Source organism: Papaver somniferum, unplaced genomic scaffold, assembly GCF_003573695.1.
Source record: "Papaver somniferum cultivar HN1 unplaced genomic scaffold, ASM357369v1 unplaced-scaffold_15, whole genome shotgun sequence".
NCBI classification, from domain to species: domain Eukaryota; kingdom Viridiplantae; phylum Streptophyta; class Magnoliopsida; order Ranunculales; family Papaveraceae; genus Papaver; species Papaver somniferum.
Window position 1 is genome coordinate 5,543,440 of NW_020624376.1, and position 15,256 is coordinate 5,558,695.

Here is a 15,256-nt window from a genome sequence, read left to right on the forward strand (position 1 = left end):
ATGGCTGCTATTTTAGCATCTGACTCATAGGATCCTTCTACCCTATTGACATTTCCTCTAGTTAGAAGAATTGTTTTCTGGGGTTCCCTATTATTTTCCCATTGTTGGGTCTTATTGGCGATTTCATTCAAAAATGTCATCGCCTCATCAACAGTTTTATTCTCAAACCCACCTGTACATAAGGACTCAACCATGGTCGTTGTTGAATAGTCTAAACCCTCGTATAGGATCTGAAATAAGCTAACCTTCTCTAAACCATGATGAGGACATTGAGAAATTAAGTCATTGAACCTTTCTAAATACCTATATAAAGATTCTCCCTCTTGTTGAGCAAAAGTACAAATTTGTGTCCTAATAGACGATGTTTTGTGCCTTGGGGAAAACTTATGTATAAAGGCAGATGTAAGTTGTTCATAGGTTTCAATTGACTCAGAATCCAAACTATACAGCCAAGATTTGGCTTTATCTTTTAAGGAAAAGGGGAATAACCTAAGTTTTAGTGCATCATCACTAAGGTTTTTAATTTTCAGAGTACTACATACTTCCTCAAATTTCCTAACATGAAAATAGGGGTTCTCATTCTCTTTTCCTAAAAAGGTTGGGAGCATCTGTAAAGTCCCAGGTTTGAGTTCATAATTTGCCTCGGTTTCAGCTAACTTGATACAAGACGGACGAGAGGTCCTAGTTGGGTTCAATAAAGCTTTTAAAGTTGCCATTTCTGGCACTACCAAAGGTCTAGGAGAAATTTCTTCACAAAGACGCAGTTTCTCAAAACTGAAGTTTCCAAAAACAGGGCTCTCAAAAGAACAATCTTCGAGCTCCCTGCTTATATCAGAAGAACTACTAGGTTTTTCGCTAATCAATCGACCTAGAGTATCTCTTTTCCAAGCCCTATTAATAAAATCGGGCATACACTAAAAAAATCAAAAAGAAATAAAAATCCTAACAGGAAGGTTCTAGCAATCACACAGCAGGATGACTCGACTTTACCACAGCAAACCTAGAGATTTCTAGCAAACAACAAGCATGATGTCTCACTTAGATTGTTTCTAGACTAGCTTCTATATCTCGAAAGGGAATTCGTTATAATTTAAGCAAACCCCTCTGGAATCAATCCGAGTCAAAGTAAGTTGAATCGAGGCGAGGGAAGCTTAGTGGAGCTTTGATACCCAAGGCCTCACCGCAGTACAAGGCGGCGCAGTCACGCATTCAACTCACAGAAACCGTCATGAACTTCGAAGTATGCTAAAACAATAACCAATATCCTTAGAAAAATTTTCCTAACAAGATCGATACCCTATAGGTCTCTTTCTAATCAGATTTTAAAGCTTGGGTTCGCGTTAGGTTTTGTTCTCCTAAAGCGGGCAAGAAGGGAGTGGTGATGAAATCCGAACCGTTATCTTGTTTAGGCCAGGCCTTTCCCTTTACTAGGAAAATAAAGACAGTCCAAATTCGTCCTCAATCAATGATCACCTTAAGGAATACAGTAACTCGCTTACAGGAGATTCGCGATTGTTTCGATAGGACTTACCTCCCGTACCAGACGGGGAATGAACCGTTGTCGTCGACTCGGGCCACGACTCCTATGCCGTGTGCGAACCCGAGGGGCCGAGGTGATATTGTAATCACCGTCCTTCCCTGCACACAGTTTGTATTTAACTACCCTTCCGTAGGGTTTAAAAAAATATAATAATAAAGTCCAAGAGTCCAGTCCAAAGTCCAAATAAAGTAAAGTGCAAAAGAAAAAGAAAAATAACCTAAAAAAATAAAAATCTCTCTTTTTTTTTCTCTCTTTTCTATATATAAAACAAAAAAAAATATTTCTCTTTCGCTTTTCCTTCCAAGGTCCTTAGTACTCCACTTCGAACCTGCAAATCAAAGACAAAAAGAAACGTTAAAAGGAAAAAAAAAAATAAAAAACCTAAAAAAAAAAATCTACCTAAGCACAGGTCCGCATCGGCGGCGCCAAAAATTTGATGTTTTTTCAAAAGTTGTTGTAGATAGTGGTAAAAGGGGGTTCTTTTTGAACTTGTGAAGGTAACTCTTTTTTTTTTTAAGATTTAAACAAATAAATAAATGAAGGAAATTAATAGTAATGTCAAGATTTTAGAAAGATGAAGGCTCAGGATTCACTATTACATCAAGTTGATTAGTTGTAAATAATATTTCAGAAATTATTATTAAGCTCTTTTTCTTATTAAATCACTTTTTAATTTAAAAGGTGTCCAAATATTAAGTTGTAATCCTTAAGCATGATCTATCAAAGAATATATTCTAAGCATAAAACATCAAACTGATTCACAAATAATTAAGAAAACCATTTTATCCCCTTTTTTATATTTTTATCCAAGTGAATTAAATAAAATAAATAATTAACGAAATTATAAATAAAAATATTACCAATCAAACATGAGTGAATAGATCCTCCATTGCCTCAATCACCAGGTATTTTAGCCGCTCATCATGTTGGAAAACCTCTCAAAATATTTCATTGATGCTCAAAAGTGTTTTACAATGAAGAGAAAGACAAGAAAATGATATAAAACAGGATTCTGCGACCCACAGAAGGTTTCCAGAATCAACGATAGAGATAAAGTGCTGTTGTCGTTGAAAAAGTATGACCCACGAACGACAGTCGTTGTCTTTGTTGGTAAACGACTGCCTTTGGTAGTCTGTTCTTCCTCTTCTTCTTCCTCCTCGAGCAGCAACAACAGCAGAACCAGAATCTCTGCAACTTCAATTTTCTTGCCCTGTAGTGCTCTAAACCTCTCCCAATTCTCTCTAAACTTCGCTAGCTGACCCAAAGAGCCTTTATATACTGTTTAATGCCTTCAAATCTTCACAATAACTCCTAGAAATCTCCATTAACGTCGGGAATATTTTCTTTGTATTTCATGCAGGATATGGGATTTTCTTCCCTGTTTAACTCTTCTTCGCGTCTCTGGATTGTCTTAAATTGTTCGTATAATATCATGAGAGAATATCTTCCCAAATATCTTCTCCTAATCTTCACACAGCTTCCGTAATTAACATAATCTTCTAAAATATCTCGGTCCCCTGTTTACTTCCAAACTCGGATTTCTGGCCCAAGTTACTCGATCAAATCGCTTGCATATACCCTGTCTAGTGTATTCAGGCCCAGCCCAACCGTTTCTAGCGATTGAATCTCGCTGAAATCCCTCCAACAATCCGACCCAAAATCAACAGCGTCTGCATTAAGTATTCCCGCCAAAACCAAATTCAAACAAAGAAGATGACCTCCCCCTATCCAGTTCAGGGGTGCGAATAGCAATTGGTCACCCCTTGTCAAGTGGGTGCCCCTTATCCAAAGCAGAGAGTCCGAATAACAAATATCCTCCGGGGATGCTCCGCATAATTTTTCGAGCCGATTTTTCCAAAATTATTTATTTCCAAAAAAATACCTACAAACACACAAAACACCATAATAAGGACGAAAACGAGTCTAACAAAATACACAAAAGAGATGAAAATAGACACATAAATGCGTCTATCATAAGATTCCTTCGAAATATTTCCCGAAACCTTAAACAAACCCTATTCTGGCATATTGTATGCATACCTTGGCTCCGACAACAAAATTTGTCGGAAACTTTGTAAGAACGATGAATCCATCCATTTACAGGTAAGATTCCTTCAGAATATTTCCTGAAACCTTAAACAAACCATATTTTTGCATATTATATGCAAACCCTGGCTCCGAGATCGAAACCTTCCCGTGAGTGGACTATTATAAGTCATAAATTTCGTAAGAAAAATGAATCCATCCATTTACAGCTAAGATTCCTTTGGAATATTCCATGAAACATTAAACAAACCCTATTCTAGCATATTGTATGCAAACCCTGGCTCCGAGATCGAAACCTGGCCGTGAGTGGACAACTATAAGTCGAAAATTTCGTAAGAACGATGAATCCATCCATTTACAAGTAAGATTCCTTTGGAATATTCCCCGAAACATTAAACAAACCCTATTCTAGCATATTGTATGCAAACCCTGACCCCGAGATCGAAACCTGGCCGTACTCTAATTTCTCAGAGTTTATTTGATTTTTTATGCGATATCGTATCATCTTGAGCATCATTTGGCGGTTATGGGTACCCCTAATCAATGAATGATTTTTTAGGGACCATGGTTTTTTTGAGGGGACCATGATTTTATTAGGCCACCTTCCCTATAGTGATAAGGGGTGTCCTAAAACGTTGAAATGACTAACCTACCCTTAACCTAATTTAATTTAAAACCAACCTAATAACCACATATATATATATATATATATATATATATATATATATATATATATATATATATATATATACATAACCACCATATCCTCCCACCACCACCGCTGATTACGACCACCACCACCTCCGATTATCACCACCACCAACCACCGATTACCACCACCACCGCCCACCACCGCCGATTACCACCACCACCACCTCCGATTATCACCACCACCAACCACCGATTACCACCACCACCTCCTCCCACCACCACCACCACCGCCTATTTAAGAAATGTAACAACATCAATGCAATCACAATTAAGTTCTGTTACATGATAATTTTATCGAGTATAAAAGACGCCAGCCGCAGCCTGATTCTGCCATGGGACCACTCCGGAGGTATTTTCCAACAAACCTCTCATCATGTTGGAAAATACCAAGAATTTAGCCTCTCATCATGTTGGAAAAATACTCAAAAGATTTTATTAATGCTCAAAAGTTGAGTACAAATGATGAAATAAAAAGAAATCGTTTTAAGACTGTGCTTTGCGACACACAGGAAGCGTAGGGAAGAACGACACTTCAGAAGTGATGTAAGCTCGTCGCGGGAAAGAAACTGAGAATTGTCGCAAATATGCGACACTAACCAACGACTTTCCTGGACTGTACAATGTTCTTCGTGTTCTTCCTTTGACAGCAGCAGAACTTTTTCTCTGTCGACTCTTCTGGTGATTCTCTCGGCTCTAAATCTCTCCCAATCCCGTGCTAACCTTTCCCAAACTGTTTTGCCTTGTATTTATAGTGTTTCAGGACCAAAAATCCCCTCATTTATTGCGTATATTCTCCATTTAATCCGAATATTCCTTGCTGCCCATAATAACGTTAATTTCCATTTTTAAGCCCATGCATGCGTTAGATTTGATCATGCACGCTCTAGTTAGCCTTCTCCACGTCTCATCACTCTTTCAACGCTAGTAGAACTCCTCCATGCACACAAGAACTTCAATTTTGCTCGTGTTACAGTACACGTGCTCTGTTTTGGGTGTGTGAATCATCACGCGTTTTCCAGCCAATTCCGATCGAACCCACTGCCCAAAATGTGTTCCTTAACCTATATCACATCTCTCTATCAAATTTCAGCCATTGTATCGACCCGTAACCCCTTCATTTTTGTGATCAAACTTCTGCCAGTTGAGAATTTCATTTCCCGCCAAAAAAACAGTTTTCAAACGAAGAAGAAAGGGTGTCCCCCTATCCTGACTTGGGGTGCGAATAGCAGGTGTCCACTGAGGTGCCCCTTAACCGATAATGAGAGTCCGAATAACAATTGTCCTTCAAGGGTGCCCCCGGCAACTTTTCGAGCCGAATTTTCCAAAAATGTTTATTTCCTAAAAATACAAAAAAACACAATATTAGTACAAAAATAGAGTTCCAACAATACGAACATTGAGGACAAATTAGACACAAAAATGCGTCTATCATTCGGTTCTATTGGATTTAAAACTAAGTCACCGAACTCTCCGTTCGGTTGTTTCGCAAAAAAATTTAAAACTACAAAGTAACCGAACTCCACCCTTAGAACCGAAAAAAAAACAAATCCAGTCTAACCGAACTGTGTTGTTGTGGCCACTATCTTGAGTTCCAAAATAACCGAACTTAGCCAATAGAGTTCGGTTTTTCGCAAAAAATTTTAAAACTACAAAGTAACCGAACTTAGCCAATAGAGTTCGGTTGATTCGCAAAAAATATTTTTAACCGAACTCCTTGTATTAGAACAACAGAAGTCCATAAGTTCGGTTCCTTCGCAAAATAAGGATATCACCGAACTTTAGTTTACGAAAATAATGAGAAGTCCACAAGTTCGGTTCGTTCGCAAAAATGTTAAGTTTTCTTTGTAACCGAACTTTACCTTTGAAACTTCGTAACCGAACTCTACCTAATTCGCCAAGTTGCGAACTAACATAACAAACACGATGTACCCAAATAAATTGTTAAGTTCAAAGTTCGGTTACCTACCATTTTATCCTAGGTAACCGAACATTACACTGTACGACCAAAACCTCCATTAACGAGCGAGTTCAGTAACCTGCGTGTTTGGAAAACGTAACCGAACTACACTTTCAGGTGTGTTCGGTTACATGTTCTTGACATATGGTAACCGAACTGACCCAAATCTACATAAAAATTTTCATTTTTTTTGAAAGTTTGGAGCAATTCAACCAACATTATCTAAGTTTGAAGCACACCTGGGTACCCAAATACCCTTCCTCCGGTTGTGGTTGGTAAAATCCATCGTTTTTCATGTTTTTCTTCTTCATCTTCTCTAACTTTACTCTCTCAATAATTCTACTTCTTTAAAAAAAAAACCATCTGATTTGTTAATCTCACTACTTATCTTTAACTTAATCATCTCATTAATCATTACACTAACTATTATTAACACTAACTAATCATCACCCAAAATTAATCAGGAGGGTAATTTAGGTATTAATATAAATATCCAGATAAGGGGTGACCTAGATTTACTTCTAATGTCTTTACCCAAAATAAAACCATGGTCCCCAAAAAAACCATGGTCCCCAAAAAATCGTTCTAATCAATTACTAAGGTTGCAGCTCTTGACAGCTCTTGACTAAAGCGAAGGCCAAGATAAATTGGTCTACAACCTTGTTTGTCTCGGGCCCTCAAAAGCCCATAAAATGCTTGCAGTCTATGTACTACAATGTAAAGATTTTGGATTCTCTTAAATATAGCCCACGTTTTTATTAACCATAACCCATTTGATTTTGATAAATATATATTGACGATAATGGGTAGAGTTCGGTTGCTAACTAGTTTTAGAATTTTTTGCGAACCAACCGACCTCCGAGTTCGGTTATGAAAAATTAAATTCGTGATAACCGAAGTGTTCTTCGTGTTCTTGGTTTCAGAATGTTCGGTTACAAAACTAGTTTTTTTTTTTAAACTATTCCTAACCGAACATGCCACTTTAACATCCATTTAAACCATATTTTGATGATTACTACTCAATTTTCCTATCCAATAACGAATTAAAATGATTGATGGGTTTTTCAATCGAACGAGGAACGTCAAGGAAAGAGAGAAGAAGAAGAGAATAAACTTTTTTTCAAAACTAAAAATTTTCGATTGCTCTTTTGATTTTGATTTTGATTTTGGTTAATAAATTCATTTAGACTAGATGTATATTATTAGATTAATATAGTTATTAAGTTAGTTTTAATTAAAATTAAAGTAAAGGGTAAATGGGTATTTACCTAACTTTGGGACACCCCTTATAAGTATAGGGAGGTTAGCCTAATAAGACCATGGTCCCCCCAAAAAAACCACGGAAAATGGGTCATTTGTCCAAATATTTTTAAATCACGGTTCAAATGGACGAGTAAAAAATAGTTTGGGTGAAATGGCCAAAAAAAATAGTAAGTTTCATCCTAGCTTAAATTTAGAAAATAGCAAGGATGAAACTGGATACATCCTGTGTAAATTAAAAATAAGAAAAAATATTTGAAAATGGACACGATGAAACTGGTTATATCCTTCCTATTTTTACATTTTTGTCCATTTAAACAGTATCAAAATCAAACTGTCCATTTCACCCAGGAATTGTTGATTTTGGTCTTTTTAACCAATTTTGTGAAAAAATCATGGTCCCTAAAAAATCGTTCTAATTTTAAGTTTGACCATTCATGTTATTATTGGTAGCCCATAAATTAGGTTAGTAAATCAGTGAGTTGGTAAATTGGTGACTCAGTAACCACCAAAAAGAAAATCGATCATGTAACCACTGGAAAAAAGAATATAAATTCTGATATCTGTTTTGGATGCTTGATGGATCGCAATATCGGCTTGAGTAGCGCAAGATATCATTATCTTTATGATCAGGAGAATCAACTCTCATCCACCGCTGATATTTGTGGTCAACAACTTCTTCCGATTGTGTCAAACTCTCGTTTTCCCAAACTAGAATGTTCTGTATCAAGGCCATTTTTTCCTAATTCAGTATATATATATGGTTGATGTTGCAGTACAACTAGATATGGTGATGAAAATCGTGGTGAAGATTAGGTTGACTGGTTTTTTAAAAGAATTTGAAAAATAGAATTCTAGGGTTTGTGACCGGAGGAACAAGATGGGGAAAATATTTTGGTTTTGATTGATTAAAACGTTTATATTTTTAGAATCAAATGTAAGGATCATTGAACTCGTCAACGCTATTAGACCAGTCAAGATACGATTTAGCCGCTAATGAATCGATTAGATTAACACGAATATTAATTAATAGAAATTAATTTAACAACGATCTAGATACGAAATTAGTACCATCGAATAAATCACGAAAAGTTATACGGAATGGACTACTCGAACGTGTTATTCGGATACCAGACGAAGAAGATATCATCAGATTAGTGAGAAGGGAAAAATAGTCTTGGGCCATTAAACCGACTGGGGATGCCCTTATCCTATTCAGCGGGTGTTCCATAACTTTCCTTGGGTCTTATCTAGACCAACTCGAGCAGATAAGCTCATTACTATTTTCTTCTTCTTCTTTCTTCTTCTGCTTCTCTTTCCGTGTTCTTCACCTGTTGGTGATTTTGCGAAACTGAAATCGAGATTTTTAGATCGAGAGAGGTAGGGTATAGTTGAGTAGTGATTGTTGTTGGTGGTACTGATGCTGATTAGATCTGGGTAGATGAAAAGATGTCCATGCTGTTGTAAATTAGAGGTTAGGGTTTCTGAGTTTTGAGGTCGAGTAGAACTGACGATGTTTTAGGGTTGCTGATTGACGAAGAACAGAAGGGTGGAGGTTGAATTGAAGATATGTAGTCGTTCTAATGATGAATTGAAGCTAGGGTTTCATGTTCTTCCCCAAATCAGGTAAATTATGGTTCTTTTGAATTAATGATTAAACTGAAAGAATTTGAGTGTTTAATTGAGTAATTTTTGATGGGTTTGTTCTTAATTGAAGTATCTTTGGATGTATTAGGTTTAATTTATGATTATGTAGGAAACAAAAACTAGGGTGTTTATAAAGTTAAGGTTTGTTTAATGTGGTTTGAGTCTGTGGTGGAAGAATTGGAAACATGTGATGGGATTATGTGTAATTAGAGTTTACTGATAGTTGGAATTACAGGGGGAAGAGTTATATGTGGTTGGTGCTAGTAATTTATGCATAGAATTATACCTATAGAGTTCCAGTTACAATCTGTGATGGATTTCATGGAGTTGAACTCAGTTTAAGATGAAGGAGATAGATTGGGATTGCCGTTGGTGATTTAGAATTAGGATTTATGTGATTAGAAGATGGAGATAAATTGGATGTTGGCTAGTCAGATAAGATAGCAATGGTTGTGTGATGTTCAACTGAATTGGTGTTGCTGTAAGAAATATTGAGTTCGTATCTCAGATAGTGTGTTGTGAGATAGTTAGGTGTTGGAGCTAAACTTAGTGATAGTGCTGAATTGAGAATGGATTTGCAGGTGGGGATGTGAGTTGTAATTAGGGGTGGTTTCAGCTGAGATTGAGATGAGTGTAGAATGAAGCTGTGATGTAGTTTAGATTAGAAGTAAATTTTAGAAGGTTGCTAGTGAATGCAATGAAGAACTGGAAGTGATGAATCTGAAGAATTATTAAACCTGTAAGGAAGAGATTGAGCTGTAACTGGTGGAGGTTTAGAAACTATAAAGAAGTTGCTGTTGTTTAGAAAAGAAGGTATTCATGGATTAGTTGTGTTATGGATTGGTTGTATGACTGGCGAATTGAATCCAATTAAGAATGGAGTTGTAATGGTGCGGTGTTGTATCAATGTAAACGAAGAGTGTGTTGAAGTTAAACTGAAATGCAGGTTGGAAGTTAGATTAGTGGGTTAGTAATGTTGCATTTGTATTTTAGCTTGTGCTGTGTTGTTGTTGCACCATGATAGTGCAACAGTTCCTTTTGGCTGTGCAAAAGCTTTGGCCTATGCAATGGCCTGTTAGTCAGCCCAGTCAGCTCAGCTGACCAAGTGTATCTGACTGCGTTGAATCGGTTCGACTCAGAACAGACTCAGTGGACCGAGTTGAACCTTTCCCAGTTGACCATTTGACTTGTTGTCCAGACTTGACCATTGACTGGACTTTGTCTATGGACTGAACCGTCAGTTGACTCAGATGGACCAGACCTTAAGTTAGAGGACTTGTCCAGTGGACTTGGACTTGGGCATAGTTTTTCCTATTTAACATGAATTGGACCTTGTGGGAAATAGCCTTTAGTTCCTTATACAAAGTTGTATATCTTTTCAAGACCTTTCAAATAGACTATGGAATCAACCTAATCGAATTAGTAAACCTTTAGATATGCTAGAGATAGATTATGAAAAGGTGTAGAACTATAAATAGGTTTAGAACCATTAGAGCAACTGCAGTGGACGACTAAACCCAAATTTGGTGTCGAGTGGGCTGGCGTAATGGGACGGACCATCGATCAAAATTTGATCAAAGAGTAAAACTCGGACCAAATTTGGTCGGCGATTAAGACCAAATCCAAATATAGTCGGGCGTTTATATAATGTCCGCCTACCCGACGGGCGTTGGTATAATGTCCGCCTGTAGACGCGCGTTCGTAAACGCCTGGATGGGGCGTTGGTATAATGTCCGCCTGGATGGGGCGTTGGTATAATCAACGCCTGACATGGGGCGTTGGTATAATGTCCGCCTGGATGGGGCATTGGTATAATCAACGCCGGACACCAAATACAAATGGGGCGTTGATAAAGTCTTGAACCCAAATTTGAAAAGTTTACAAAACTTTGGTTGGGGCGTTGTCTTTATCAACGCCCCATTTTTTTTTTTTTTTTTTTATTTTTGAACCCGGACGAACGTATAATCTCCGTCCCACACACCAGGCGTTGCTATAGTTCACGCCCCATACAGGCGTTGTCTTTATCAACGCCCCATACCAGGCGTTATCTTTATCAACGCCCCATGCCAGGCGTAATCTTTATCTACGCTGGACGATGAAGCGGACTTTATATCAACGCGCGACCAAATTTACTCTTCACCCGCCTACGTCACAGGACGGACTAAACCCAAATTTGATTTTTTTTTTTTAGTCTTTGGTCTTTAGTTATGCTCGCACCACTGTGGACGCTCTTAGATAGTTCACTTAGCCTATAACTAGATAATTGTATGAGATTATGTTATGAGTCTTTGGGATAATCTTTTAGGGTTCTTGTGTGATTAACAATTAGCCTTTATTAACAACGATTGATTCAAAGGATGAAACAGTGGATCGTGGATCTCGAGGTAGGCATGGCTCGTCATCAATTCAGATGGGAACTTTGTAACCTTCTTGTAATCATTAAGCTTTCTTTTATCTGCGAGTATGATGAGTCTTTACTATTTGAGTGCATGATTGCATGTACTTTGATGTTTTATTCCTGTATCTTTGAGTATGTTATTTATGTTGTATCTGTATGTACGATGACTACTATGAATATGTTTGTGTGTGATATGCATTGTAAGATTTCCTCGCGAGGAGTGTCTGTGTTTTCCCCACGGCTCCTTGCTAAGTTAAGTAAGGCGGATGCTCTTCCGTCGACAATATTATTTAGTAGGGAGGATGTTCTTCCGTTTGAATATTATATCTTTTAATTCTATTGCCTTAAGAAACTATGGAGGATGCTCATCCGTTTTAATATTACTTAGTAGGGCGGATGCTCTTCCGTTTGAATATTATATCCTTATAATTTATTGTCTTAAGATAGTATGGCGGATGTTCTTTCGTTTTGATATTACTTAGTATGGCGGATGCCCCTCCGTCTTAATATTATATATACTATCTTATTTGGGGGAAATCACTCGTGTGCATATCATACTTGTTTGACTAACTTTCTCATCTTGATGGTAATATTCTGAATCATAGTTTGTATGGGCACTCTGTGTGGATGATGTTATTATTATTGGTTAGGGTTGTTCTCGCGTCGTCTTCTCCAATGAGTGTGGCGAGGTTAGGATAACACTTGCTTCTTGTTGCATGAATTGTTGAATGCTTAGATTCATTACTCTTCTTTTCAATTTCTGTTCTTAGAACTGTGAATCATGTTAGTGATTACTTGGAAGTTATATGTTTCTTTGGGCACCCTTTGGGACGATGTGCTCACTTGCTCCCACTTCAGTTTCAGTAATCAGAAGGAATGAAGCGTGCGAAGATATCCGTCTTCGTAGCTTAGTGTTATACCGAATATAATAGTCGTGTATCTGTATTATATGTATTCTTTCTTTATTATGTAAAACAACACATTTATATATTTGTATAACATGAGAGACTTTCAAACATACTGCATCAGAGAGTTTGGGTTTGTTTGTTAGCATTTTATGTGAGGATGGTTCTTGAGATTGATAATATGGATTTGATGCTTCAATTAGGTTGTAATCCTAAATCTAAGCAGGTTTAGGAGTCGGGACGTCACAACTTATTAGAATAGGTTAATCAAGGTAATCTATTTGGATCTGTTGTATATCTCAGACCTAACTAGCTAAGAACACCTACCAACTCGGTATACATATTTTGAGTTATGATTTGGGCTATGGTTAATAAATTTAAAAGAATTATGGGTTATAAATAAAATGGGTTATGGTTAATAAAAATATGGGATATGTTTAAGAAAAACCCTACATGCTAGATTTTGGGGATATATGCTAAACATTTCTCACACAGTAGTTTCATCCCGTCAAAATTCCAAACCAAATGGAGAAATATTATTCATTCAAACTCAAACAATCCATGATAAACAACAGAAAGATACTTTTCTGAATATAGGAAAGAAAAACCGAATGGAAAAGAAGAAGAATCAAATGAACTTGTTCTTAGCATGCAGGGTTTTTCCACTTGTTTACTACATCAAGGAGTGATATCTTAGATGACCCATTTTCACTCAATACCTTAGCAGCACCATCCTTAAGTTCTCTCATCTTACTTCTAAGACTCTTTCCTTCTCCTTCTCCCATCAATGTTCTAACAACTCGAGAAATCTCTTCTCGCATAATCAAACCGTTTTCGTTGGGCTTTGGTCGGACTCCAACTCCTGCGTCCTCAACCAACATTACGGTGTTCATTCTTTGTTCTGCGAAAAGAGGCCATGTGATCATTGGAATGCCACAAACAATGCTCTCTAGCGTCGAATTCCACCCGCAATGGCTCAAAAATCCACCGGTCGAGCCGTGGCTTAGGATTTGGATCTGCGGTGCCCATGAAGGTACTAACAGTCCAGAGCCGCTTATCCTATTTACAAACCCATCAGGTAAGAAATCAAATGGGTCCTTGCTGGTGTGCTTGAAGAAAGAAGCATTCGCGGTTTCACTCGGGCTTTTCACGACCCATATGAATTTTTTCTCACTCATTTCCAATCCATATGCCAATTCAATCAGCTGTTCATATGGTAGGTTCCCACCGCTTCCGAATGATACGAATAAGACGGACTCGGGAGGCTGATCATCTAACCATTTCAAACAACCTGAACCATCATCAACTGGCATCTTACTCGAGCTACTCTTTGTAACAGGTCCAACCGGGTAAATTGGTGGTATTCCCAGTTGTTCTGTCATCAAGACCTTCAAAACATTTGGTTCCAAATCAATGAATGTGTTAACCAAAATACCTTCAGCCAAACTATACCGTCGAGAGTGATGCAAGAACCATTTGTAGCCGCCACTTTTCTTGTCCTGAAGCGGTGAAAGAATATCGGACCCAGGAAATGGAACACAACCCGGAAGACATAGTGGTTGCGGCAGATCCCCAAACTCGCCAATATAGCTCTCATGGAGACTAGATAAATGGAAGAGTAACTGTAACAAATGAGCATTAGAAAGGAAGAAAATATATGGCGGGATTCCGAATCCCTTTGCAACATCGAAAGCATCCGTACCGAAGAGATCAACAACGAGTGCCACAACGCGTTTACTAGACGTTATACGTTGCAATTCTTCCCGGAGATAAGATAAAGATCGAAAGATGGTAAGTGAAATGATTGTTTCAATATCAACATCTTCGGGTTGGTCATCAAAGTTAACCGGAGACAGAAAAGTGTAGGTTATGGTTTCAGGTAGCTCATCAAGGACAGATTTTATTGCTATGGATGGAGAACCATCAGAAGGGATTAAGAAGCTAACCGAAAAGTTGTGATCGTCAACGAGTCGTTTGGCTAACTCGGTGAGTGGAATTAGGTGACCCATTCCTGGTGTGGGTACCATTACTATATGAGGTTTAGTTTGGTGATGAATTGCATCTCCCATGGTGTTGAGAAATAATCACTGGCTAGAGCTCTGATTAATCTAAAGAAGTAGTGGGTTTATTTGATAAACTTGCTCATCAAATAGAGATTGGATTAGCTTAGATAATATCAATGGAATAAATAACTAATGTATAATTAACCAAGTCAGACAATGACTTTTAGAACATTATTTGGTTGTTTCATTCAAATGTAATGATATCATAATTGATTAGGGAGTAGTTGCCCAAGGAATAATATGTTTACGCCTTCATACGGTTGTTGTGCCTTTAAAAATGGTTATATTCTCCGTTGTATGGCAAACCTAATTTCGGTTATCCAAAATTTATTAACAGCTGAAAAATGAACTAAATACTGCTGGAGATTCTAATAAGTATTTCGGTTCAAGCAGGTTAGGATGTTTCTTTTATCATGTTGGAAAAGAAATTAACTTCCTTACCATTGTCATCTAAGGCTCACACATTAAACACAAACGACGTGCACGTAAAATTGGAAATTTTATTGTGTCACCAAAATCATAATGCTTACATGTAATAACAAGCCAGCAATGCAAATTTTGAAACAGATTAGTACAACATTATCTTCTTTTCTAAGAGCTTCTTCAATGGAATATATGTGAAGATAAATGTCTAAGTCCACCTAGAATAGACATTTATTTTGTCTAAAATTCTTCTCCAACCCCAACTTCTTAAATCAATGTGAAGATGACATGGCTTAACTTTTGTTA

The 15,256-nt window shown here is 37.4% G+C and overlaps 1 protein-coding gene and 1 long non-coding RNA gene across 2 annotated transcripts; one reads left to right on the forward strand and one right to left on the reverse strand.

Annotated features, from left to right (window-relative positions):
• The first annotated feature begins 8,805 nt into the window (after positions 1–8,805).
• Positions 8,806–12,563, forward strand: LOC113335803. Its single transcript, XR_003353505.1, has 2 exons — positions 8,806–9,140; positions 12,418–12,563. It is a non-coding gene; the product is annotated as an uncharacterized LOC113335803 (long non-coding RNA).
• Positions 12,564–12,978: 415 nt separating this feature from the next.
• On the reverse strand, positions 12,979–14,618 carry LOC113335516 (hydroquinone glucosyltransferase-like). The gene has a single exon (XM_026581551.1). The coding sequence runs from the start codon at positions 14,531–14,533 to the stop codon at positions 13,109–13,111; it is 1,425 nt and encodes a 474-aa protein (XP_026437336.1). The 5' UTR covers positions 14,534–14,618; the 3' UTR covers positions 12,979–13,108.
• Between the last annotated feature and the right edge of the window lie 638 nt (positions 14,619–15,256).